This window comes from Chiloscyllium plagiosum, chromosome 24 (assembly GCF_004010195.1).
Source record: "Chiloscyllium plagiosum isolate BGI_BamShark_2017 chromosome 24, ASM401019v2, whole genome shotgun sequence".
In the NCBI taxonomy this organism is placed as follows: Eukaryota; Metazoa; Chordata; class Chondrichthyes; order Orectolobiformes; family Hemiscylliidae; genus Chiloscyllium; species Chiloscyllium plagiosum.
The window spans coordinates 26,405,066-26,432,713 of NC_057733.1; the positions used below are offsets into that span (position 1 = coordinate 26,405,066).

The window sequence follows — 27,648 nt, forward strand, 5'->3', positions numbered from 1 at the left end:
TCGCCTCAATTTCAGAAGAGATGATTACACTGGAGAGGATGCTGTGGCAAATGTATCTAAGATCAGAAGACATAAGGAGGGGAGTAAGTGACTTAGAGGAGATCTGAGAATTTTTTTTTCCCCCCCCCAAGAGGTTGGTAGAAATATGGAACATGCTGCCTGAGTGTGATTGAGGTAGGTATGCTCACAACATTTTAGTAGTGTCTGGAGGAATGCTTAAAATGCCACACATAGGCTACTGACCAAATGCAGGTAAACGGGATTAGCATAATTCAGTGTTCGCTGGTCAGCACAAACATGGTAGGCTGAAAGGTCTGTTTCTATGTTTAAATGACTCTATGACTCCCAATATCTAAAACTCCATGTTCGAAAAGCTATTCAGAAAATTGCTCCCATTATATTGTATATTTACTGACTGCCAGACATACACAGTAGTCAATTTAAGCTGCCCTAATGCATATGAAACTCATTAATTTTAGAGCAGCAAGTGATTGTAATAAGTCACCCTCCTTCCCACTTTGCCAGATAGAAAAAGAAAGCAGCAGACCTTGAAAGGAATCAAGATGAGGGTCAAATTACTTTAGCATTGCATACCTAAGCATAAAGATCATGATTCAAATGGCAGTGTGCATCCTGCAATTTCTCTTTCAGGAATTTCAGGTATGTTTCCAGAATTTCATGAAAATATCAGACTTCCATCACATATATCAACATAATTACATGTTTGTAAAAGAAAATTGAAATGGTAGTGAATCCTACCTGGACCAAGTAGGGGGGACCGGTTTTGCGTGGCACTTGACTGATGGGGCTGAGGTGGTTGTTCAGCCACAGCGTTGCTACTACTTTGATTCACAGGATTGTTTCTATCCCACATGTTTACAGTCTTCTTATAATTGGTTGGGTCTCCCCAAGCAGAGGTACCATCATCAATCTCTATTTTGCGGCGAATAGATGGTGGGGAAGGTTCTTCCCAGCCAGTGGGTTCACTGTCCTTCTGTTTTGTAGGCAAAGATCCACCAACCCAACCCGAACTAGACTGTTTAACAGAAGCAGCTCCTCCCCAGTTGCTAAGATTATTATCCTGAAGTTTATTTCCCCAGTTCTGTGGTGCATTTGACTTTGAAGGCTCTCCCCAGCCTGCATTTGAACTTGATTTGCTGTTGGTACCGCTATTCCATCCACTAGCCTGTGATCTGGTTGTCTCATTCCAATTGGGTCCAGTATGGTTGTTTTCATTCTCCCAACTAGATCCATTTTTTTTTGCCTCACTTAAAGGTCCTGCAGCAGTATCAGTCCAATCTCCTCCACCACTCCCTACTACTCCCACTCCTCCTGATGTCCATCCTTGATTGGTTTTCTGTCCTTCACCCCAATTTTGAGACTTGGGTTTCTGAGAGTCTGCCCAGGATGGTGGTTTCTCCTCCTGATTAGAAACCCCACCCCAGGCATGGCCACTTTTAGCAGCAGCAGCAGTAGAATTAGCAGAATCTCCCCATCCCCCCTGGCTATTAGACACTTTGTCTCCCCAACCTGCGTTATCAGACATAACTGTTGGTGGAAGATTTCCCCAACCAGATACTAAAGAGGTATTCGTACTGCTTATGCTGGACCCATCACTTCTCGCCCCTGAGTTTGAAGACTGGGCAGCAGCAGAACCCCAGGCCTCAGTTCCATTGTCATTTTTTCGCTCAGACCTAGGGGATTCTTGAATTTCCCAGGAAATATTTTGCTTTACTGGTGTCTGTCCCCATCCAGAATTACACAAGACTCTAGGGTCATGATCTGGCTTTGACATAACACTCTGGACCAGCCCTTGCTGTTCATTCATCCCTTTATCAGCCTTTCGTCGGCTACTACTATGCCTTCCTCCACTTCTGCTGGTGCTTCCTTCATGTTGGCTGCCAGCACTTTCATTACTTCCCTCACTACCAGTGGTACCTGAATCAGAAGGTTTGGCCAAAGAGTTAATTTGTTCATTACCTTGCTGCAAAGCAGGTGTTTGGCTGTTAACACAAAGACCCTCCCATCCTTTCCCATTTCCATTTGCTTCATTACTGGAATGCTGGTTAGAGAGTTTGCCCCATTCTCCATTTACACCATTGCTAGTGTTCCTGTTAGATGGTGTGTTACCCCAAGCTCCAATGCTACTGGGACCAGAGTGCAAGCCCCCAATGGTACCAGCCCTTGTCCATGGCAGTACTCTAGGACTGGTCGGGGGACCGGAGTCCCAAGCATTGTTTCCAACATCCTTTTGCACAGCGTTATTGGAATTGTTTGCTAATGTCTGTTTAGCACTTAAACTTAATGCAGAATTCACAGTGTCTCCATTCCCCTGACTAAATGCAGAGTTACTGTTGGTGGTTGTAGGATTAGTATGTGGCACTCCCCACACTGAGTTGCATGAAGGACTGTTCATTCCTTCGCCATTGCGCCCGCTGAGTTGAGAAACTGCAGATGACCCACCACCACCAGAAAGGTTTTGAAGATGAGATGGGTTTATTGTACCCATGCCTACTGTCATTGCCCAGCCTCCTGGTACAGAAACGTTGGGCAATCCATTTGCTTGCATTGCATTGATAGGATTTGGTGAAGAGTTTATGGGGTTAGTGTTATTTGGTCCATCAGTGTTAAGGTTCTGAGGTTGTATGCTGAAAGACACATTCTGTGAAGTGGACGTTTGTGTATCTGTGCTCTCTGGCTGCAGCAAATTTCCCCAGGTATTCAATGTACCTGCTGGACCATTATTAGGGTTACCATAATTCTGATCAATGGGATTACTTGGACTACAAATATTTGAAGTGCTTCCTCCTCCAACAGTTCCTTGAATTTCCTGGCCAACTACAGGCCAAGCAGCTGGATTGGCATTGGGATTAAGATTCAGATTAATACCAGCAGTAGGTGTAGAAGTGCCCCAACAGTTTGGATTTACACTTACGATACTATCAATCTTTCCATTTCCACTGGGAGCAGAGCAGTGCCCTACACCAGGGGCAGACCCTGGGGCAACAGCCCACACCCTGGATGAATTTCCATTTCCGCCATTTGCTCCGCATCCAATGGCACTCTGGTTTGAACTGCTTTGGACAAGTGCTCCATTGCCACCATTATTGCAATTTTTGTTTTGTCCATTGAAGTTGCCTGGTGCACTCCCTGTAGCCATGCTATTATTATCTGAGCCACAATTTGAGGCAGAGTCAGTGTCTGTGCATTCTGAGGCAGTTTCAGTCTCGTTACCAGAAATGGAAGGCCAAGCCTCTTTGTCACTTCCGTCTATTATCACTTTATCCCAGATGCTGTTTGGTTCACTCCGAAAGGGGGGCTGTCCCCAGTGGGAATTTTCATATTGCGTTCCCAGACCACTGTGGCTAAGATCTAGAAGAGACCAAAACAAAGTTAAGAAATATTCTGTATCAATCAAAATAAAGAATCACACAATGCAACTGCAGACCAAGTTATAGTAACAGCAAATTGTGAATGCATCTTTTCATTCTGTTCAGTTCACAAGCTAAACACGACAAACCTAGACAAAAAGGGAAAAAAAAGTAAATTCAAGATCAAAGCTACAATCAAACATGAGCAATATATTTACTGATCATAATTCAAATATTGTTAACCAGGTATTATAAAAACGATTGACAAAAACAGTTATTTTGGATACATGGAAGCATTTAAGATGAATTCTTTAAAATTCTGAAAGAAACTGAACTGCAAAACAATGATTCTGATTGATAGTTTGTAAAAAGTTTCTATTCAGATACAGTAAGAAGCTAGCAGATGTACAAGAATGACTTGAATGTTCAGTCTCAGCTCTTCCCTTAGCCCATCTGAGAAAGCATATTGACACACCCCTTGGTTACAAGCAGCACAATGATGTGAAAGATTGCAAACATAACTGCTTCTGGACATGTTTTGCTCTCATGTTATTCGTCAGTCCAGTTTCCTTAGTTCAGGTATTAAACTTACTGAAGCTGAATTCTAATACTCTAGGGCAGCCATTTCAAAAGTGAGGGTCAGAATCCCAAGTGGGGTTGTGAGCTCTGACAAAGTTAAAACAGTTGTACACCAGCTGTAATAGACCCCTGCTTTTTCAGCTCACACTCTCCACTGTCTCAGTTCTTACTGATGGTCCTCGATAATACTAAAGCCTCAAAATTGGGCCACAGTTGAAAAACGTTTGGGAAGCACTGCTATAGGGCCCTCAAAAGATCCATCTCAATTGTTGTTCTTCCTCATTGAAATCTATTTTGGTGATTGCCATCAAGACCCATAAACATATTGACAGCTTGCAGTTCCACTTCACCACCTCACTATTATCACACTACATGTACAAAATCTATCTAGTACTGAGAGCTGCAATTAAATTAAATATTTAGAAGACAAAAAAAACTTACATCTACCTTCCCAGTGACACTCTTCACAGCTTGGTGTCCTCCCAGAATCCAAATTTAGCCTCTGAAAACCATCAGAAGTTGACATATATCGGCAAATCTGCTTTTCTTTTTTAAAAATCATCTACATTACAATGATCCACATGTAAATCATTGATTTGTATCCCTGCCTCAACTCAATTTCTGCTGACACTCTCTTCCATGCTTTTGTCACTTTAAGGCTTGATTAGTTTTGATTAGATTAGATTAGATTACATTACATTACGTGTGGAATCAGGCCCTTTGGCCCAACAAGTCCACACCGACCCGCCAAAGCGTAACCCACCCATACCCCTACATTTACCCCTTACCTAACACTACGGGCAATTTAGCATGGCCAATAATGCCTGGCCAACTGTCCTCGCTCTCAGTAAATTTCACCTCCTCTCAGTAAATTTCACCTCCTGGAGAGTTCTGCTGAACAGAGACCTTGGAGTGCAAGTTCCTTGAAAGTAGAAAGTGGAATCACAGGTAGACAGTATAGTGAAGGCAGCAATTGATATCCTTGCCTTTATTGGTCAGTGTATGGCAAAAAGTGGGGTTGGGAAGTCATGTTACAGTTGTACAGGACATTGATTAAGCCAATATTGGAATGGAGCATGCAATTCTGGTTTCTCGGTTATAGGAAGGATGATATGAAATTTGAGAGGGCTCTGAAAACATTTACAAGGATGATGCCAAGGTTGGAAGGTTCGAGCTACAAGAAATGGCTGAATAGACTGGGGCTATTTTCCCTTGAGTCTCGGAGGTGTGAACTTTTTAAAGGTTTATAACATCATGAGGTGCATGGATAGGGTTAATGCCCAAAGTTTTGGTTGGGGGGGGGGGGGGAAAAGAGGTGAGAAGATTTAAAAAGGTACCCAAGGAACAACGTTTTCATGTAGAGGGTGGTGTGTATGCAATGGGTTGTCAGATGAAGGGGAGGAGACTGATACAATTACAATGGTTTAGAGGGATACAGGCAAAATGCTAGCAAATGGAATTAAAATTGATTTAGGATATGGAGGCTCTGTTTCCATGCTGCACAGATCTATGACCGTAGCTCACAATGCACTCAGATTATCTCACCTAGCATCTGCTTACATGTGCCAATTTTCCACTCCACCTCCCCCATCTCCCACAGACACACACGAGTCACTCAAATGACTTAAAACGTAAGGCCTCATCTCTTCATGTCTGTAACCTCCTACAGCTCACCAAAACACTGCATGCCTTTATCTCAAGCTTGTAAGTAACCTCCACACCCTTCAGCCTATTATTGACAACTATGCCCTGAACTATCAAGAACCCAACCGTAGGAATTGTTGTGCTTAGCCTCTCCAACATGTTGCCTTTTTATGGCTATCCTTAAAACATGCAATTTGACTTGGTTTCGGTTATCTCATTTAATGTCTCGTTTGGCTCAGCATCAATTTTATCTAATTATAGGTCTAAGAAGGAATCATTGGATTGTTTTCTCTGTCAATGGCATTATGTAAATGCAAATTACTGAATGTTTTAATTGCATGTTTTTCATAAACCTAACCCTGAACTTCACAATTAGAATCACAGAATTCCTTCAGTGCAGAAAGAGGCCATTTGGCTTATAAAGTCTGCAACACCCTTTGAAGAGCATCCCGACCAGAACCAGAATCAGCACTCCCCCTGCAGCCCAAACCCACATGTACCAATGCTAATCCACCGAGCATGTACATCCCTGGACACATTGGGTAATTTAGTATGGCGAAGCAAATCAACCTGCACATCTTTGGATTGTGGGAGGAAACTAGAGCATCCACATATACATGGGAATTGAATGTGGCCCCTGGCGCTGTGAGGCAGCAAGTGCTAACCACTGAGCCATCGTGTTGCGTGGCCCTCTGTGCAAACGTGATTCGAAATCGAACATTTTTTAGTCATTACTTGGCATCTGGTCCAATAAGATCTGCGCTTGCATCAAAGTCATCCAGTTATTTTGTTCAGTATTATTTTTTCCACTTGTAGTTCATCCTGTAAATAAATTGCAATTTTGGCCCACTAAACTATACTCGCCCATAGTAACTGCACCTGCTCTCAATTATACCACTCTTACTTGTCTCAAATTCTGTCATCGCGACTTCACTCCTGCTCATAAAAGGTTTTTTTATTTATGAAATTATTAATCTCAGAACTCCCCACTTTAATTAGAAAAATAATTAAAACTATTTAAGTGTTTGGTAAAGTTGAAATCTTGTGAGCTATACATTACATAAAGCAGCAGCCTAATTAACGATAGGTAACCCCTAATCTTTCGCTAATACACTATACAAACCAGTAGCTAATATCCTGCAAGCTACAGATGTCTCAGTTTCGTACACCCGTAACAGCACACTGAACATCCTAGAACAAAATTACACACAATCTTTCTTAGTAACGTGACAGAGAAGCTAAATAAAGCCAATGTTCCCTTCCATTTAGAGAGGGGAGGAAAAGGGATTGGGGAAATGTCTAATCTTTATGTCATAAACATTAGACATCAATATATTCCTACCAGGAGAAAACTGGAGAGGAGTTTTCTTTTCAGAATGTGAAAATCTCAAGTGTTAGCCCTTCCCTTTTCTACCAGATTTGCTTCCCTTTCAGAATGCTGCTGCAACAAGTATTTCAAGAGCAACCACAGCAAGTTATAGGGGAAAAATGTTGAGAAAGTCCACTAACAGACCATACACAACTAAAAACTCTCAGATGAGAAGTACCAGGGCAAAGCACTGATTTTTGAGCATAAATCTAATATTGATTATTTAAAGATTCAGACAAATTAAATTCTATGTTTCCATGGATAGAGTGCAAAAAAAACTGAGATATTGTATTAAGGCACCTTAATTACAACACTACTGATTTGCATGACCTTAAAGTTGTCTTAAATCCATTCTTCCATGTGGAAATGTTTTAAAACAGGATTAAACTAAGTAGGTGCAACTGTTCAAGTATTCCAAGCTATCAAATACAATGTTCATTGAAGCAGTTCTCACAGGATCATTTTTTTCAATGCTGTATTCCCAGGGGCTAAGTGCAAGCTTTCTCCAAAACAAGGCAGAACATTCCATAAGTGGAAAAAAAACAGCTGCTCCTCGATAGAAACAGACATTGCACCTATTCAGTAAACAATGAATTGACAGTACAGAAACCAAAATTAACCCTTTTCACTACTCTACCTGCTATCTCTTAAATGTGCACTTACAAAAAGCAGATAGTTTATCAAACTACTACCTCGTTTGGGCAACGAGTGAGGTAATAAGATGGTGAGTCAAGGGAATTTACACCATCTTGCTGCCCTCATCATTTTATCATTACTGAAATTTAGTGCAGGTAGTTTGCATGGTTCATGGCTGGGAGCAGCCCAAGTCATGATTCAACTATTGTATTGGGACAATAGAGTTGAAACTTTATTGCTGGAACAGCGCAGGTCAGGCAGCATCCAGGGAACAGGAGATTCGACGTTTCGGGCACAGGCCCTTCTTCTTCGGCCTGTGCCCGAAACGTCGAATCTCCTGTTCCCTGGATGCTGCCTGACCTGCTGTGCTGTTCCAGCAATAAAGTTTCAACTTTGATCTCCAGCATCTGCAGACCTCACTTTCTCCTATTGGGACAATAGACCCAAAATAACTCCAGGATTCAGGAGACCCATTTAGTTCTGAACTCATTAATAACCACTATCAAAATGTGCTAATCAACCAGAAGAGACTCAGCCAAAACTATAAGATGCAGAAGTGGAATGAGGCTATTCAACCCATTGGGCTTGCTCCGGCATTCAATCTGGTTGATGTGTTTCTCTACTCTATTCTCCGGCCTTTTCTCCATAACTCTTGATCCCTTACTAATGAAGAATCTCTCTTTGCATTAAATACAGTCTCTGTGGCAACGAGTTCCACAGATGCACCATCCTCTGTCTGAAAAAAATTCTTATTTCAATTTTAAATGTCGTTGTTGTGGTTCTGTTCGCCGAGCTGGGAATTTGTGTTGCAGACGTTTCGTCCCCTGTCTAGGTGACATCCTCAGTGCTTGGGAGCCTCCTGTGAAGCGCTTCTGTGATGTTTCCTCCGGCATTTATAGTGATTTGTACCTGCCGCTTCCAGTTGTCAGTTCCAGCTGCCCGCTGCAGTGGCCGGTATATTGGGTCCAGGCCGATGTGCTTATTGATTGAATCGGTGGATGAGTGCCATATCTTGAGGCATAGCACTCATCCACAGATTCAGTCAATAAGCACATCAACCTGGACTCAATATACCGGCCACTGCAGTGGGCAGCTGGAACTGACAACCAGAAGCGGCAGGTACAAATCACTATAAATGCCGGAGGAAACATCACAGAAGCGCTCCACAGGAGGCTCCCAAGCACTGAGGATGTCACCTAGACAGGGGATGAAACGTCTCCAACACAAATTCCCAGCTCGGTGAACAGAACCAAAACAACGAGCACCTGAACTACAAATCTTCTCCCAAACTTTAAATGTCATCCTGAGGCTGTGTCCTCAGCTCCTAGAATCTCCTACTCGTGGAGACATCTTTCCTATTTCGACTCAGTCCAGGCCTCTCAGTTAACAATCTCATTGAACCCTCAGAGTACTAAGTGTTATTTTAATTATTATAAGTATATTTTAAATTCTGTTAAGACTTTCAGTAGCAACAGATCCAATGAGGAAATCTAGGGTCTTCTCATCCCTGGGATTTCTCCCCTCTACCCTAACTGATCCAGCTTATTGCTCCACCTTTCCAAGTTTGAATTGGGGTCAAATATTTGCATTCCTTCCCCTTCCTATTATTTCATTTTTTTCTAATACCTCATTTCTCCAAAGGTAATTATATATGCTGGAGCATTAATTCAAGCTTTCTGGCAGTGCACACAAGACAGGCTATTCAACTGCTGGGAAAATCACATTCAAGTTTTACACTGTTTTCCTCCACATATGCAAATACTCTCCAATGCGAGGCAATGGAATAATGATCAATGAAAATTGTTACTTGTTTCTTTCATCCTTTGCCAGGGATACCCAACACCAGGTTTTGTTATTTTCTTTGTAGATGGGATGTAGACATTGCTGATTAGGCCAACATTTGTTGTCCATTTGTAATTGTCCTGGAGATGGTGGCGATCATAGAAATCATAGAATCCTTACAGTGTGGACACAGGCCATTTGGTCCAGCAAGTCCACACTGACCCTCCAAAGAGCTACCTTTTTGAACAGCTATAGTCCTTGGAGAGCTGGAACACCCATAGTGCTGTTCAGGAGAGAGTTCCAGAATTGTGGCCCATAAAGGTGATGTGCAGCTTGAGAGGAACTTGAAGGTGGTGTTTCCATGCAGCTTCTGCCCTTGTTTTGCCAGTTCATAGTTCATATTAGTCCACAGGTAGCGGTACTGGACATTCCTGATGAAGGGCTAATACCCGAAACATTGACACTCCTGTTCCTCGGATGCTGCCTGACCTGCTATGCTTTTCCAGCGTCATAATGTTCGACACAGTACTGGAACAGTTTGGTTAAGTATGCAGCACACCTTTAGAACTGACTTCTACCTGTGAAATGAGGGACCACAGAAGGAGGCCAAGATGAATCACAGACATGATGATTCAGGTTGAAGACAGAGACAAGTCCTTCAGCATGATCTTTTGCACCAATGTGCTAGGCCCTCTCTATCATTGAACAGTAATTGTTTGTGGACCCAACCCTTCCTGTTTGATGTTTAATTGTCTATCATTATTCATGACTGGAAGTAAGAGTGCAGATCTTAGATATGATCCATTAGGTGTGGGATCATATAGCCCTGCCTATTGCATATTGCTTACATTATCGAGTTTTAGAGAAGATTTGTAGCTCGCTGAGCTAGAAAGTTCATTTTCAGATGTTTCGTCACCATATTAGGGAACATCTTCAGTGAGCCTCTGGACGAAGCACTGCTGATGTTTCCTGCTTTCTATTTATATGTTTGGGTTTCTTTGGGTTGGTGATGTCATTTCCTATGGTGATGTCACATTATTTGGCATGCAGGTAAACTATGCTGTAGCCTCACCAGGGGTTGATGCCTTATTTTAGGCGTACCTGGTGCTATTTCTGATATGCCCTGCTGAGTATTTACAAACCCAGGATGATCTCCTGACTTGATGGCAATGGCAGATTTGGGTAAACAGATTGGGCACGAATAGAATTGTGCTTTTGACTCCCCACAGCATCTCATGATGTCCAGTTTTGAGTTGCTCAATATATGTTTGAAGACTGTTCCATTTAGCACGATGGTAATGCCACATGACGCAATGAAAGCTATCCTCAATGTGAAGAGGAGACTTCATTGTCACAAGGACTATACAGGGACCATTCCCACTGACAGTCATGGATGGTGACATCTGCGACAAATAGATTGTTGAGAACAAGGTCTATTAGATTTTCCCCTATTGTTGGCTTGCTCATTACTTCCCACAGTCCCAATTTGGTAGCTATGTCCTTTAGGATTCAGGTAGCTCAATAATCATTAATCATGCCAGTCTTAATGATTAGATTAGATTACTTACAGTATGAAAACAGACCCATTCATTCCCCTACATTTACCTCTTCACCTAACACTACAGACAATTTAGCATGGCCAATTCACCGAACCTGCACAACTTTGGACTGTGGGAGAAAACCGAAGCATCCGGAGGAAACTCACACAGACACTGGGAGAATGTGCAAACTCCACACAGACAGTTGCCCGAGACGAGAATTGAATCCGGGTCTCTGACGCTGTGAGGCAGCAGATTATATTCTGGGCCATTGCCACTTTCAAATACTTCTTCTATGTGAAGTTCAATATGGGAAAGTACTGATTCATAGGGGATGTGTTTGTTGGTGTGCATGTGTTTGTTGTTTTGTGTGGGATTTGTGTAGTGTGCAGATCTGTATGGGCTCGCAATCATAATTCTCCATGTTTGACCTGATTCTGAGATTACATATGGTTCAGAGTTAATGTTGAGGACTCCCAGTGCAACTTCTTTCCATTCTGCCATTGTCCGATGTATCTATTCTCTTAGAGGGCAGAACACATTCCGGGGATTGTGTCGTCTGGGGCATTGTGGTATGATTTAATAAGAAGGATTATCTCAGGCAATTACCTGACTAACCTGTGGGACAGCTCTCCCAATTTTGGCTCAAGACCCCATGTTTTTAAGGAGCAGATGCTGTTAAAGATGGTGAATTTCCTTACCCAAACAAGACTGGTCTCTAGGACAATGGTTACATATCGCCATTATACTTACTTTTAATTTCAGATTTCACCATCTGCCACAGTGGGGACTAAACTCATGTCTGCAGAACATTAGCCTGAAGTGTTCGATTGCTAGTTGAGTGAGTTTATCATTATGCCACCAACTCGCCATTATGGAGTGCTTCAGCAACAATCAGCAGGATAGGTATATGAATAGGAAGGGTTTGGAGGGATATGGGCCAGGTGCTGGAAGGTGGGACTAGATTGGGTTGGGATATCTGGTTGGCATGGACAGATTGAACCAAAAGGGTCTGTTTCCATGCTGTACATTTCTATGACTCTATGAACCTGAAACATTATGCTTTAATTTAGACCAGTACCAAGGCCATACTTTTCTTTCAGAGTACTTGATTTCAAAAATAATTTGTAATGAAAGTTGAGGAAACAATTTAAACCACATTCTGGTTTGCATGCTGGAAAAAGTTCATTTTCCAAATCTATATTAATCATTTTGTGCATAAGTCAGTCCACAAAAACCACAACTGCTACTCAGAATTATTTCAATTGGTTAAAAACTTTCGCTCAAACTTACATTATTTTATTCAAAGCAACCACAATTTAACAGCATATCAAAATTGAATGCCAATGATAATGTACACAAATATTCATATATTTTCCAATAGTTTAAAGCATCACTATCACCTTCAGAGAATAAGTACCAAACCTGCAGTCCTTAGTTTAGCTATTTATTTTTAAAAGATAGATTAGCAGAGTCCAAAGGGACCCCGAGTTTGACTGGTCTTTTTTTCGCAAAAATCATTGACAAGAAGCTTTTCATGAGACAATAAGTAATTTTCAAAACGAGAAGCAGCATCTAAGTAAAACATTTGTGAATTAACATTTTATTACTGTGTAAGTGCAAGATGCAAAATATCACTTCCACAAATAACCAAGTGTTAGGTCGCCATTTTCTCAGTTTTAACAGACAGCTACTTCAGACTGCATTTAGTAGCTTTCTAATTTAATACAATATTTTCAGAGAACAAAGCAGCAATTATTTGGTATGTTTCTGCTCTACAGGGGACTGCTGTGAAAAATACCTGACTGAAGGTGACGCCCAACCATCCTAGGAAACGCTACATTTTGTGCAAAGTTGCCTTCATGTCTGCACCTACGCTCGCCTGTGCTCTCTGTTTCAATATGTCGTCTGTGTACTGTTTAAGCCTCATCTTGTCTACATGCCAGAAAAACTACTCTGTGTACTGTACGCTGCTGACAACCTACACTTGCTCAGCCCTCCCCTGCTTGGAAATGCCCTTCTGAGGTGGGATTCAATATTAAGATATCAGCGACAAAGAATCTAGCTTGATTATCTAATTACTGATGACATTAAACCTATCTTCCTTTCTTTAAATTCTTTAACTGTCACAAAACATTTTCTCCTGGCAATGCAATTAACACTAGCCGTTTTTTTGAAAGTCAGCCAAAAAAAACAACCGCATTCATTGGTTGGCTGCATGCAAATAAGCTCGGTTGTATGCCTTATAAAAACATAATCTGGCATACCACTGCAGCTTGAAGGTTCAATATAGAACTAATACATAAATGGGCGTTGCGCCAGTTCCTTGCTTTATTGTTTAATCTAGTCCACGCTGCAACTAAGCATTTTAAAAATCGTCTATCGTTCGAAAAGATTACTCGGGGAAAAAAAAGCCAGAGCCCACTGTAAAACACATTTTATTTGCTACGATTAGCATTTGTTAGCACACACCCACACGATCATTCTCAAGTCCCTGGATGGAAAGGGACGCTGCGTGCTTTAGTTACAGTTCATAAACATATGCCAACGTCCATGCACAACAGCTCCCGAACAAAATGCCTTTATTGCTTGTTTGATTGCAAGTTAAATCAGACTCTGCATAAAAGACCCAGGCAGAAAAAAATAATGTTGTGGAAGTGCCAAGGTGAGCTGAAAGTCATTGAAAGCTGCCTATCTTTAAAAGCATTGAGCACAGACTTGCAACGTGGTTGCTAGGTCACAACCCCTTGTTATCCAGATTGCAGTGTAAATTAAGCCTGAAGCTTAGGCACCGTCAGGTTCTGCAGAGTATGAGCAGCTCACAGCTGCTCCATCAATCAGCAGTGCAAAAGAAACTGAAAACAATGTCTGCACTCAAGACTCAAGCAACCATAGGTGAAAGAGAATACAATGAGAAGTCTTTCTACTTTACTTTGATTAATTTTTGTTGTTCTGGAATTTGCAGTCAAATGTGGTACATTCGCTCAGCTGCATGGAATCACCTCAATAATTTGTACACTAGTGCAAACAAGAATATTCCACCCAACAGTAACTTACATTTATATAATATCTTTAACATAGTGAAATAGCAAAAACACTTCAAAATAGTATAAATCAAATAAGAAGTGTCAAGCAAGAAGATATTAAGACAAGTGATTAAAAGCATGGGTTTTAAATAATACCTTAAGGATGAGACACCAGTGAAAAAAAAAAGAGGGTTAGGGAGGGAATTAAAGTTTACAACCCAAATGACTAGTGGAGACAGAACTGGGGGATGCGCAACAGGCTAGTGTTGAAGGAACGGAGGCTGGGAAAAGGTTCAGATAAACACGCTCAAAACGATTAAGAGGGCAAGCAACTTCCTTTTGAAATTTAGTCAGACTTGCAAACTCATCAGAGTGCTGTAAAATCTTGGGATTTATTTGCTGTTAACAGTTGAAAATGGAAGCTGACCTAGGATGGAGTTGCTGCCTTTGTCTGTGAATTGTCAACTTTGTTACAGAGAGATACCAAAGCCAGCGAAGTTTATTTTATTGGTAAGCATTCTACACAAAGCACTGGAAATGATAAGCAGAGAAGACCAAACAGGGAAGGAAGGGGGGGGGGGTGGGAAGGAAGGGCGGGGTGGGGGGTGGAATGACTATCACTTTTCTCTTTCAATCTTTTGACGAGGTCACAATAGAAGCCATTTGGGAGTCAAGATTAGAGTGGCGCTGGAAAAGCAGAGCAGGACAGGGAGCTTCGGAGGAACAGGAAAATTGACATTTGCCATTGGGAGTTGACTTAAATTTTCAGGCCACTTTTCAAATTTGTGCATGCACCCACTCCTACCAGCTATCTTTTTTGCAGTTTTTCACTTATTCACTATTTTTGACCCCACACGTACAACCCAACATATATTGCCTATTTTAAAATTCTGGATGACTTTATTTCTATTGTACTTTTACTTCAACTTTACATTTTTTTTAAACTTTCTCTTGTTCTTAGCATCCATTGTGTTGCATTCAATGTAAAGAACTTTCACTCCCCACCTTTTCACCATAACCCACAATTTTCCTCTACCTCTGCTTAAAGTGTATTTAGAATTTCAAACTGTTTGTAGGTACTGATGTAGTAGTGAGATAGTAGTGCAGGAAAAACAGGGAAAAAATATATATAAAGTAGGGGTATTCAAATTGGGGGGGTGGAACTGAGGTACCTTGGCAGACAGGTGCACTAATCATTGAACAAAAAGGCATGACAGAGACAGCAGTAAGATATAACACCTTTTGCTTTATTAAAAGTGGCATAGATAAGAGCAAGAAAGTGATGTTGAACGTGTAGAAGACACTTCTCAGACTTCAGCTTGAATACCGTTGTTTGTAGTTTTGAATGCATGGTGACTCAGTGGATTGCACTGCTGCCTCCCAGCATCCAGCCTCAGGCAACCGTCTGTGTGGAGTTTGCATATTCTCCCCATGTCTGTGTGGGTTTCCTCCAGGCGCTCCAGTTTCCTCCCACAATCCAAAGATGTGTAGGTTAGGTGCATTGTCCATGCTAAATTGCCCATAGTGTTCAAGGAGGTGTACATTAGGTGCATTAGTCAGGGGTAAATATAGGAGGGAATGGGTCTGGCTGGGTTACTCTTCGGAGGATTAGTGTGGACTTGTTGGGCCGAATGACCAGTTTCCACATTGGAGGGATTCAAGAAGAAAAGGTTTACAAGAATGGTTCCAGTCTGAGGAACTTCAGTTATGAGAATCAATTGAATAAGTTGGGTCTGTTCTCCTTAGAGAGAAAGTGGCTTAGATTTATCTGATACAGGTTTTCAAAATAATGAGCAAGTTGGATAAATGCAAGGAGAAACTGTTCTCGCTCGTAAAAGGAACAAAACATGAGGGCATAGATTTAAAATACTGTTATAAAAGGAAGCAAGGGTGAAGGGAGGAAAAATATATTTACTCAGCGAGTAGTTAGGGTATGAAATTCACTACTTCCAAGTGTGGTGGAGGCAGGTTCAGTTGAGGCATTCAAGATGGCATTGGATGATTATTTGATTAAAATAATGTGCTAGGGGATGGGGAAAAGCAGGAAATTGGCACTAGGTTATGATGTTCATGTAATGAGCTGATGCAAGCACAATGAGCAGAATCGCCCACTTCTGCGTTGTAACATATCTGTGATCCTATGAAATACATTGTTCACCATTATTCTACATGACCATGTCCATATGCATTATTAAATTATTTCAGTACAGTGCAAGTGAAAACAAAACTGAAATAGCTAATAGACTGCTAATTGAAAACATTTCATTTTATGCATGGATAGCATATAATAATACACAAGGTATCACGTGGGACAGGTTGGATTGACAGTTTTTAAAAATCTCAATTATTATTTACACTATGAACCTAACTGCCATAAACATATTTTGAATACCTCAAATTTTAATTGCTGTCCTACTGTGCATATTGCATTAAAATGCATTTACATTGGGACAACCAAGTTTCATGCTTGAATTAGAGAACTGCTCAAACTTGGGTGATAGTAAGACTACCCGTAAATCCATTTCACCTATTTGCAAGAGCAATTCAGTTTGTTTCACTTCAGGCTCTTTCCCTGCAGCCTTGTGTTTTTTTCTCCCCACTTTTCAAGTTCTTGACCAATTCCCCTTTGAAAGCCACAAATTAATTTGCCTCTACCACAGTTAGGTTCCAGATACCAATCACTGACCACATGAACTAGTCCCCACATCACCTTTATCAATCATAAATCTGTGTTCTCTGTTTCTCCAACCTGTCATCAATGTGAATAATTTCTTTCCATCTAATTTATCCAGCCCCCTCGTGATTCTGAATAACTCTATCAAATGTCCTCAATCTTCACAAAGGAGGACAGGCTCAGTTTTTATGATTTTCCAAAAAGTGCTTGCATTCTGGAATGGTACTAGCAAATATAACATCACTATTCAGAAAAGGAGTGACAGAGAAAACAGGAAAATTCAGAGCAATTAGCCTTCATCAATCAGAAAAGTGCTGGAATCTACGATGAGGAAGGCTCAACAATGTATTTAGAGAATAGTACATTAAAACAAGTCAAGATGGTTTTATGGTAGGTTTAAAAAAAAAGTGTATGACAAATTTATTGAAGGATTTTTATCTTTCAGAATGTAACTAGGAAAGTAAATTAAGGGGAACCAGTATATGTAGTATTACTTGGAATTGCAAAAAGACATTGAAAAGGATGCCAAATCAGCAGTTAGTACACAAGACAAGAGCCAAGATCTTCTCTGGATCAGTGGAAACCAAATATACCCTGCAAAATGTGCATCTGGACCGCTTAAAAATCCATTAAAGTCCTAAAGTACTATGTGGTAGTTGCCTGGAAAAGTTAAGCTTTTAATAGCAATGTTCTAATGTCTAAAAGGTTCCAAAACATTTTTAAAAAGTCCTCAAATTTGAGTTAGAGGCAGAAACTTCAGGGGGTTTTGATATAAGTACCTTAATATTGAACCATGAAAAATTAGAGAATTAAAATCTGCACTTAACACTTGGCTAACTATAATACCTGACACTCACCACCACCCACTCTCCACTTCATGGCATATGGCTGCACTGGTTACTAATTTCTAATTGTCCTTAAACTGAATGACTTACTATGCTATTTCAAAGAGCTGGCGAGAACCACGTTGTTGATCTGGAGTCACATATAACCCCAACCAGGCAATGATGGCAGATTTCATTCCCCAAAAAAATTAGTGAACCAGATGGACTTTACAACAAGTGATTGTAGTTCTATCATGATCACTATAAACTTAGATTACCTTTACATTTCATATTTATTAATTGAATTTAAATGTCATCACAGAATTTGACCCTGCAACCTAAGAGCATTAGTCAAAGCCTATGGATTACTAGTCCAGGGACATTACCATTAGGTCACTGCCTCCTCGGATGTTTGCATGCGCCAGTTATTTAAAAAAAAAACTTCTCTTGCTAACTTATGCTGGTTTTCTTGTGCCAATTTAAATACTGAGATACCTAGGAAATTCATGCTTTCCATGTTTGTTGTGGCTTTAAGTTTAGTGGAGAGTTCATAATTATTGAAAAAGAATTGACAAATTCATATGATTTTGCTTAAGAGTCCAAATACCATGTATGACAATGCAAACATTGCTCCTATGATAGATTAGAAAGAAAGTGAAAGGTCAAGAGCATGCTCTAATGTGAAATGCTCATTTAAAGAAAACTGTGAACAATATTACACTAGGGGGAAAAAAAACTGGAAAAGTTTTCTTACAAATAACAGAAAACCAATTAAATTCAGCTTATTTCTTTCATGCCCAGCAAGAACCTTCAAATACCAAAAACTTAGTTCAGAGTCATCACTATCTCCCCAGTAAAACTTTCTGCTCAGGATGGCATGGCTGCAACTGGTTTCTTCTCTCTCATTTCTTTGCATTCAATAAGTGCCATTTTCCCTCCAGCTGGTATTCCTCCCGGAGATACCAAATAAAAAATGCAAACTAAACTGGCTATTACTTCGATTTCACAGCAACTAAGTGTTCCATAAGCTTTGTTTTCAGCAGTTTTCTTACCAGGCTTCTTACTAAGAAAAAGTGCTAAATATTTAAAATGTTCAAAAAGCCTCTATAATGAGTCATAGAGTCACAGAGATGTACAGCATGGAAACAGACCCTTCGGTCCAACCCGTCCATGCCGACCAGATATCCCAACCCAATCTAGCCCCACCTGCCAGCGCCCGGCCCATATCCCTCCAAACCCTTCCTATTCATACACCCATCCAAATGCTTCTTAAATGTTGCAATTGTACCAGCCTCCACCACATCCTCTGGCAGCTCATTTCATACACGTACCACCCTCTGCGTGAAAAAGTTGCCCCTGAGGTCTCTTTTGTATCTTTCCCCTCTCACCCTAAACCTATGCCTTCTAGTTCAGGACTCCCTGACCCCAGGGAAAAGACTTTGTCTATTTATCCTATCCATGCCCCTCAATTTTGTAAACCTCTGTAAGGTCACCCCTCAGCCTCCGACACTCCAGGGAAAATAGCCCCAGTCTGTTCAGCCTCTCCCTATAGCTCAGATCCTCCAACACTGGCAACAGCCTTGTAAATCTTTTCTGAACCCTTTCAAATTTCACAACATCTTTCCGATAGGAAGGAGACCAGAATTGCATGCAATATTCCAACAGTGGCCTAACCAATGTCCTGTACAGCCACAACATGACCTCCCAACTCCTGTACTCAATACTCTGATTAATAAAGGAAAGTATACCAAACATCTCCTTCACTATCCTATCTACCTGCGACTCGACTTTCAAGGAGTTATGAACCTGCACTCCAAGGTCTCTTTGTTCAGCAACACTCCCTAGGACTTTACCATTAAGTGTATCAATCCTGCTAAGATTTGCTTTCCCAAAATGCAGCACCTCGCATTTATCTGAATTAAACTCCATCTGCCACTTCTCAGCCCATTGGCCCATCTGGTCCAGATCCTGTTGTAATCTGAGGTAACCCTCTTCGCTGTCCACTACACCTCCAATTTTTGGGTCATCTGCAAACTTGCTAACTGTACCTCTTATGCTCACATTCAAATCATTCATGTAAATGACAAAAAGTAGAGGGCCCAGCACCAATCCTTGTGGCACTCCACTGGTCACAGGCCTCCAGTCTGAAAAACAACCCTCCACCACCACCACCCTGTGTCTTCTACCTTTGAGCCAGTTCTGTATTCAAATGGCTAGTTCTCCTTGTATTCCATGAGATCTAACCTTGCTACTCAGTCTCCTAGGGGGAACCTTGTTGAACGCCTTACTGAAGTCCATATATTTATTATATAATTGATTGCATGAGCTCCACATGGTGTTTTTTGAAAATTGCACACTGCACTTTACAAAGTCATATTAATTCCTTTATTTTGTTTAGAAATCTTTGGTCTAACTCAAAGTTCTCATATTTTTCTATCTGAACAAATTGCTATCCCATATAAAAACTTCAGAACAGTACTTTCCGTGATGCATTAACCTCAACACAGTAGCATGATCACACATTCAGAACAGCAACGTGAATTCAATTCTCGATGCAGGAACATTCCACATATCTCTGCAGTTTGTTCTACATATTCCTTTATGCACTTTCCGAGGTCACATTGATTAGTGCTTATTGGAAATGGATGTGGACAAAACTCTCTTCCTTGCCCTACGATAGCTCACATGATAAATGAGTCAGTGACTTGGCATATCGTTCTCTTTTTAAACCTCTGTTGACATCCATCTGCAGTAAAGCCACCCTCATTCTCTCTGCTATTCCACCTCAGCTTCCAAACCTGCTTTCCATTTCAATGCTTGTGAATATGTTTAGATTAGATTACTTACAGTGTGGAAACAGGCCCTTCGGCCCAACAAGTCCCCACTGCCCCGCCGAAGCGCAACCCACCCATATCCCTACATCTACCCCTTACCTAACACTACGTGCAATTTAGCATGGCCAATTCACCTGACCTGCACATCTTTGGACTGTGGGAGGAAACCGGAGCACCCGGAGGAAACCCACGCAGACACGGGGAGAATGTGCAAACTCCACACAGTCAGTCGCCTGAGGCGGGAATTGAACTCGGGTCTCTGGCGCTGTGAGGCAGCAGTGCTAACCACAGTGCCACCGTACCTCCCAGTTTCATCCATTACTACAAGTTTAAGTTTGAATCTTTCCAAGAAAGTTCCTGCCTGTCACACTAAGGACATAGTCCTCATCAAATTTTCAAATGACATCTTCAAGTGATTGTAACTATGTTGCAGAAACACCACAGCCTTTGCCACAGTCAGTATGATCATCTTCCAATGCCCTCCTTCTGCTGTCCTGCTCAATGCAACTACACTCACTTGGTTTCCCGACCTACAAAACTGTAGCCAAAGCATTGACAGTGAAAGCCACATTTAGTATCCCTGTATTTTCAATTTGACAGATCTTAAGGAATTTATCCTGGACTCACTTCTCTTCATCTCCTCCATTTCATCTATAGCAAGGTTATCAGAATGTTGAGATTAGTTTTGAAAACACCCAATTTAACCCATCAATTATTTCAACCTTGTACCATTTTTGTGCTGTCGGTCGACTGGACTATCAATTATGAATAAAGTTTATAAAGATAATGAACTGTCTCTTTTAGGGTAAAACAGATGAAAGGGTCCTCTGACCTTGTGAATTCTACCCAAAAACAAGCTGTGAAAAGGTTAAAGTGTGGACTCAGCTGTCTTGATAGCAAAAATATGCAACTTATGTATACTTCTCATAGATGCATCCATTCATGAAAATATCAGTAAGAGAGACCACCACACAGTCATCATTGGAAACAAAGTTCCACCTTCACATGATTACACCTTACATTATGTTGTATGGCACTGTCACCATGCTAAATGAAACAGACTTCAAACAGAACTAGCAACTCAAGACTGGGCATCCAAGGAGGTGCTGTGGGCAACGAGCAGCAGCAGAATCTCCAACACAATTTACAACCTCATAGCCCAACAAATCCCCCTCTCCACCATTAGCATCAAGTCAGGGGATCAATCCTAGTACAATGAAGAGCTCAGGAAGGCATGTCAAACTTGGCATACCTAAAAATGAGATGTCAACTTGGTGAAGCTACAAGATTACTTGCATGCAAATCAGCATCAGCAATAAAATGATAGACACAGCTAGACACAGCTAAGCAATCCCAGAATCAATTGATCAGATGAAAACTGTGCAATCCTGTCACACCCAGTCATAATTGATGGTGGGCCATCAAATAATATAGGAGGCTACACAAATATCCCCCATCCTCAGTGATGGGAGAGCCCAGCATACTAATGAAAAAGCATTTCAGCCAGATGTGCTGACTGGATGATTTTTCCACCTCCTTCAAAGGTCCCCAACATCGCAGGTGCCAGTCTGCAGCTAATTTGATTCAACCCAATTGATATCAAGAAATGTTTGGAGGCACTGGGTACTGTAAAGGCCACTGGCCTTGATAACATTCCAGCAATAGTACTGTAACCTTGTGTCCAGAACTTGCCACATTCCTGTCCAAAGTCTAGTACAACTACAACTCTAGCATCTACCAGAAAAATCCCCAGGTATGTCCTATACACAAAATACAGGACAAATCCAACCCAGCCAAATAATGCTCCATCAATCTACTCTCACTGTCAGTGAAGTGATGGAAGACATCATCAACAGAGCTATCATGTAGCACCTGCTCAGCAATAACATGCTCACGGATGTGCAGATATAGATCTGCCATGGGCCACACAGCTCCTGAACTCATTACAGCCTTGGTTCAAATATGGACAAAGAAGCTGAATTCCACAGATGAAACAAGAGTGATATCTCTTGGCATCAAGGCCACATCTGACATTAAGGAGCCCTAGCAAAACTGAAGTCAATGGAAATCACGGGGAAAACTTTTTAATGTTTGGAGTCATACGTGAAACATAGGAACATAGTTGTGGTTGTTGAAGGTCAGTCAATTAACTCCAGGATCTCTCTGCAGGACTTCCTGAGGGTAGTGCCCGAGAGCCAGCCACCTTTAGCCACTTCATTAGTGACCTTTCCCTCCATCATAAGATCAAAAGTGGGGATGTTTGCCAGGGATTACACAAGATTCAGCACCATTCACAACTCCTCAGGTCTAGGTGCAGTCCACATTCAAATGCAACAGAACTTGGACAAATTTCAGTCTTGGGGTGACAAGTAGCAAGTAACATACATGCCGCACAAAATCTGACATTCCTTGTGTTTTGGAGAGTTAGTACTATCATCCCTTGTCATTCAATGGCATTATCACTGAATCCCCGACTATCAGGATCTTGAGATTACCATTGACCACAAATTGAAGACGACTCAACATATATGCAGCAAGTTACCTCCTGACTCCCCAAAACCTGTCCACCATCAAAAAGGCATGTCAGGAGGGTGGTGGAATACATTGATGAGGGCAGTTACAACAACACTGAAAAAGCAGTCTGCTTGACTGGCACCGCATCCACAAGCATTCAGTCACTCCACCTCTGATCCTCAGTAACAGCATTGTGTAAAATCTACAAGACCTACTGCAGTAATTTGCCAAAGATCCTTAAACAGCATCTACCAAACCCATAACCACTTCATCTAGAAAGAAATGAGCAGCAGATACATGGGAACACAATCACCTGCAAGATCCCCTCCAAGCCACTCACCATCCTGGCTTGGAAATATATTGCCACTCCTTCAGTGTCACTGAGTCGAAATCTTGGAATTCCCACCCTAACAGCATTGTGGGCCTACCAACCGCAAATGGACTGCAATGGTTCCAGAAGGCAGGTCACCACCACCTTCTCAAGGTTAACTAGGGACAGACAACAAATTAGGAGAACTAAGCCAGTGATGCCCACATCCCATGAACGAGGGAGAAATAGGTATGGGTAGGTAGTTCAGGAAAGTCGCATTGATGGTTAATAGTGTTAACTCTCCAAAACACAGGGAATGTCAGATTTTGAAATGATTATAAGAGATCTACTGAAGTTTAGGATAGAATGGATTTGGCGATCTTCAGGGCAGAAAATCACATTTTTGCATGGAGACAGAAGGTTATAAAATCTTAGTTGCTATGGAGATGGGCTTTCAGAGGAGAAGAGTAAGTAGCAAGCCATCAAGGTGTCAACTTCTGTATGGGGCGAATATATTTGAAAATTCCATAGATTCTGGAAGGATTTCTGCAAAGTTCATGTTTCAGGTCAAATGATCCTTCTGAATAAACGTTAACACTGCTTCCTTGTTAAAAATGCTGCCAGACCTGCTCAATTTCACCAGCAATTTCTATTCCAACTTGGATACAAATGATCTGATTGGGCAACATCAGCATGGATATACGAATGGGTAAGAGTGCTTGACAAACATCTTAAGGAGAGTCAATGGACATAGTGCATGGATTTTCAAAAGGCTTTTGATAAAGTGCCACACAAGGTTGAGTAGAAAAATTAAAACATATGCAACACGAGGTAATGTACTGGCATGGATTAATTATTGGCTTATATACAGAAAACAGTAGGAATAAATGGGTCATTTCGCATTAAGCAGGCTGTGACTAGTGGGATACTGTAACAATCAGTACTTGGGCCTGAATGATTTGGTGCAGGGGGCTAAATGTAATCTTAGTTTTGTATGTGCAAATTTTAAATAGGAACATGTGCTGTAAGGAAGATGTAAAGCAGCTTTAGAAGGTTTTGGACCGGGTTAGTGAATAGGCAAGAACAATACAGATGGAATATATTGTGGAAAATGCGAAGTTATACACTTTGATAGGAGGAACAGATGTACAGAAAACTTTTTAAATAGTAAGAAGTTTTAAAGTGTAGATGTACAAAGGGACCTTGTCAGTAAGTCAATGAAGGTTGACATGCAGGCACATCTACCCATTAGAGGGGCTACTAGGATGTTTGCCTTTATTGCAAGAGGATTTGCAGTAAGGCTTTGCCTTAATTATATAGAATCATATGGTTTTACAGCGTAGAAGGCCATTTAACCCATCATGTCTGTACCGGCTTCCAAAAGAGCTACCCAGCTCGTCCCACTTTCCAGCCCTATTTTCCACAGCCCTCTAATTTAATCACTTTCAAATATATATCCAGCTTCTTCTGAAACCTCCAAAGGAATCTACCTCCACCACACTCGGGCAGTGCATTCCTCTCACCCAGAGTTGTCCTCCTGACAGTCCTGACTGTCTTGAAACCGTGACCCAAAGTTACTGACATACCAACTAGTGGAAACAGAACATGCTTCTCTCGCCTGTCAAAATTGTTCATAATTTTGAACACCTCAATAAGATCACTCAACCTATTCTGTTCCAAGGTAAATATGCCCAATCTCCCTAATCTTTCTTTGTATCTAAAATCCTTCATTCCTGGTATCATTCTAGTAAATGCCCTACTCACACTCTCCAGGGCTTTACCATCCTTCCTTAAATAAGGTGCCCAGAATGGAAAACAATAGTCCAAATGTGGGCTGACCAATGATTTGCAGAGGTACAGCTTCCTTGCTTTTACACTATGCCTCTATTTATAAACTCAAGGATCCTTTAAGTCCTCTTAACAACGGTTGCAATTTGCCTTGCCACCTTCAGAGAATCATGCACATGAACTCCAATGCCACTCTACTCCTGTACCCCGCTCAATATTGTACCACTGAGCTTGTATTGCCTCTCTACCAAAATGCATTACCGCACATCCCTCTGTATTGAAATTCATTTGGCAGATTTCTGCACATTTGGCCAACTGGTCAATGTCCCTCTGAAGTCACTCAGCATCATCCTCACAATTCACTATTCTCCTCAGCTTAGTATCATCTGAAAATTTAGAGATTTGAACACCTATCTCCAAATCATTTATATAAATCAGAAAAAGCAAGGGACCCAACAGCAATCAATGGGGAACACCACTTTCAACTTGTCTCCACCTTGAGAAATATCCATCTATATCCAAACTCTGTTTCCTATCTTTTAGCCAACTTTTAATCCATGCTGCCAAGTCCCAAACATTTCTAATTTGCTAAACAATCTGCCATGTGGCAACATATCAAATGTTTTCCAAAAGTCCAAACGTACAAGGTCTACAACACTACCCGCATCCACTGCTTGTATCACCTTGTCAAAGAACTCAATAAATTTGTCAGACACGACTTGCCCTTGACAAAGCCATGTTGACTGTCGAGTACTAACTTATCTTGCTCTAAATATATATTTACCTTATCCCGTATTATGGCCTCCATTAGTTTTCCCACACTGATGCCAAGCTGACAGGTCTATAGTTTCCTGGGTTATCCTTTGTCCCTTTCTTGAACAATGGTGTCACATTTACAATCCTGCAGTTCCCAGGGACTAGGCCTATGTTCAGAAAGACCTGGAGTATTTCTGTCGAAGTCTATGCAATTTGCTCGCTTCACTCTCAGCAATCTAGGATACATCACATCCAAGCCTGGCAACCTCTTTAATTGAAGTGCTACCAGCATTTTCAGCTTCCCTTCTTTATTTATCACTATACTGTTCAATTGCTCAACACCCATTTTCAACTAGGCCATTGTCACCATCTTCTAATTTGGTATAGACCGAAGCAAAGTATTCATTGGATACATCTGCCATATCCTTTGCTTCAGTAAGCAGCTTACCCTGCTTGTTCCTTTTGGTACCCATTATATCTTTCACTAACCTTTTACTATAATATGCCTGAAGAAGAGGCAGCACGGTGGCTCAGTGGTTAGCACTGCTGCCTAAGAGCCAATGACCCAGGTTCGATTAGCGCCTCGGGTAACTGTCTGCAGAGTTTACACATTCTCCCAGTGTCTGCATGGGTTTCCTCTGGGTACTCGGTTTCCTCCTACAAGTCCAAAGGTGTGCAGATAAGGTGAATTGGCCATGCTTAAATTGCTCATAGTGTTAGGTGCATTGGTCAGGAGTAAATATCGGTTAGGAAAATGGATCTGGGCAGGTTACTCTTCGGAGGGCCAGTGTGGATTTGTTGGGCCAAATAGCCTATTTCCACACTGTAGGGGTTCTAATCAAAGAACATTTTACTATCTGTCTTAGCGAAGCCTGCTATCCATTCCTCATGCTTCACTTCAGCTTTCCGTATTCCAACCTTAACTTCTCTCCTGCATTTGAGATATACTTCTTGATTTCTGCTATTATTATTTTGGTACACATTACATACCTAGCTTTTCTTCCTTTTTTTTTTAAAATCAATATTCTTAGTCATCCAGGGCACTCCATCTTTGGATTCCCTGTATTAACTTTTCATAGGTATTTACCTAGCTTACACCCTATTCATCTCCCTTTTGAAATTCTCCCATTTTGCATCACGATTGTATCCATTGTATTTATAGGAGCTTGGTTAGAGCACAAATAATCCTGTCAGAGAGGGAGTGCAATAAAGGGTCACCAGACTTGTTACAGAGCCATAGAGTCGAAGAGTTATATAGCATGGAAATAGACCTTTCGGTCCAACTTGTCTGCGCCAACCTTAAACCGGTCTTGTCCATTTGCCAGCATTTCCCTCTAAACCTTTTCTATCCATGTCCCCATCCAAATGCATTTTAAATGTCATAACTGTACCAGCCTCCTCCAGTTCCTGTGGCAGCTCGATCCATACATGACCATCACCATTCACACCCCCCCCCCCCCCCCGGTGAAAATGCTGCCCCTCAGGTCCCTTTTAAATTCTTCCCCCTTTCACCTTAAACGCATGCCCTCTCATTTTACCCATTGTGTTCCTTCAGCTTGCGCTGTGATTTACTGAAGCACTGCAGCATGCCAAAGACAGACCAGTGGGCATGCAAGCAGGATGTGGTGTTAAAGTGACCGGGAAAGTCAGGGTCATACTTTCGCATGGACTGGAGGTGTTCTACAAAGCAGTCACCCAGTCTGCTTTGGTTTCTGTAAAGTAGATAAGGCCACACTGGGTGCAGTAAACGCAATAGATAAGATTGCAGGAGACGATGATGAAATGCTGCTTCACCTGGAAAGACTGTTTAGGCCCTTGGATGGTGATGAAATTGAATGTTCTGGCAAGCTTAGATGTAGATGTGTCTTCAAGGTCAGATGAATATATCGCAGGTTGTTAAGTGAGGCAAGAGTGGAAATAGCAGGAGCGCTTGCAAAAATTTTTGATTCCTCTTTGGTCACAGGAGAGGTGCCAATGGACTGGAGGTCATCCAATATGGTACC

At 41.4% G+C, this 27,648-nt stretch overlaps 1 protein-coding gene across 2 annotated transcripts in view; it reads right to left on the reverse strand.

The window, feature by feature from the left end:
• Positions 1 to 6: 6 nt before the first annotated feature.
• LOC122562107 (trinucleotide repeat-containing gene 6C protein-like) overlaps positions 7 to 27,648 on the reverse strand; it is a 61,012-nt gene continuing 33,370 nt past the window's right edge. The window contains exons 1-2 of one of the 2 annotated variants that reach the window (XM_043714629.1): positions 12,721 to 12,983; positions 7 to 3,372 (exon numbers count right to left, since the gene is read on the reverse strand). In XM_043714629.1, the coding sequence (XP_043570564.1) occupies positions 677 to 3,372; positions 12,721 to 12,745 (2,721 nt within the window). In that variant the 5' untranslated portion in view covers positions 12,746 to 12,983 and the 3' untranslated portion in view covers positions 7 to 676. Of the gene's footprint in view, positions 3,373 to 12,720; positions 12,984 to 27,648 lie in introns of those variants that run through there. The other variant, XM_043714628.1, reaches the window with a different exon arrangement.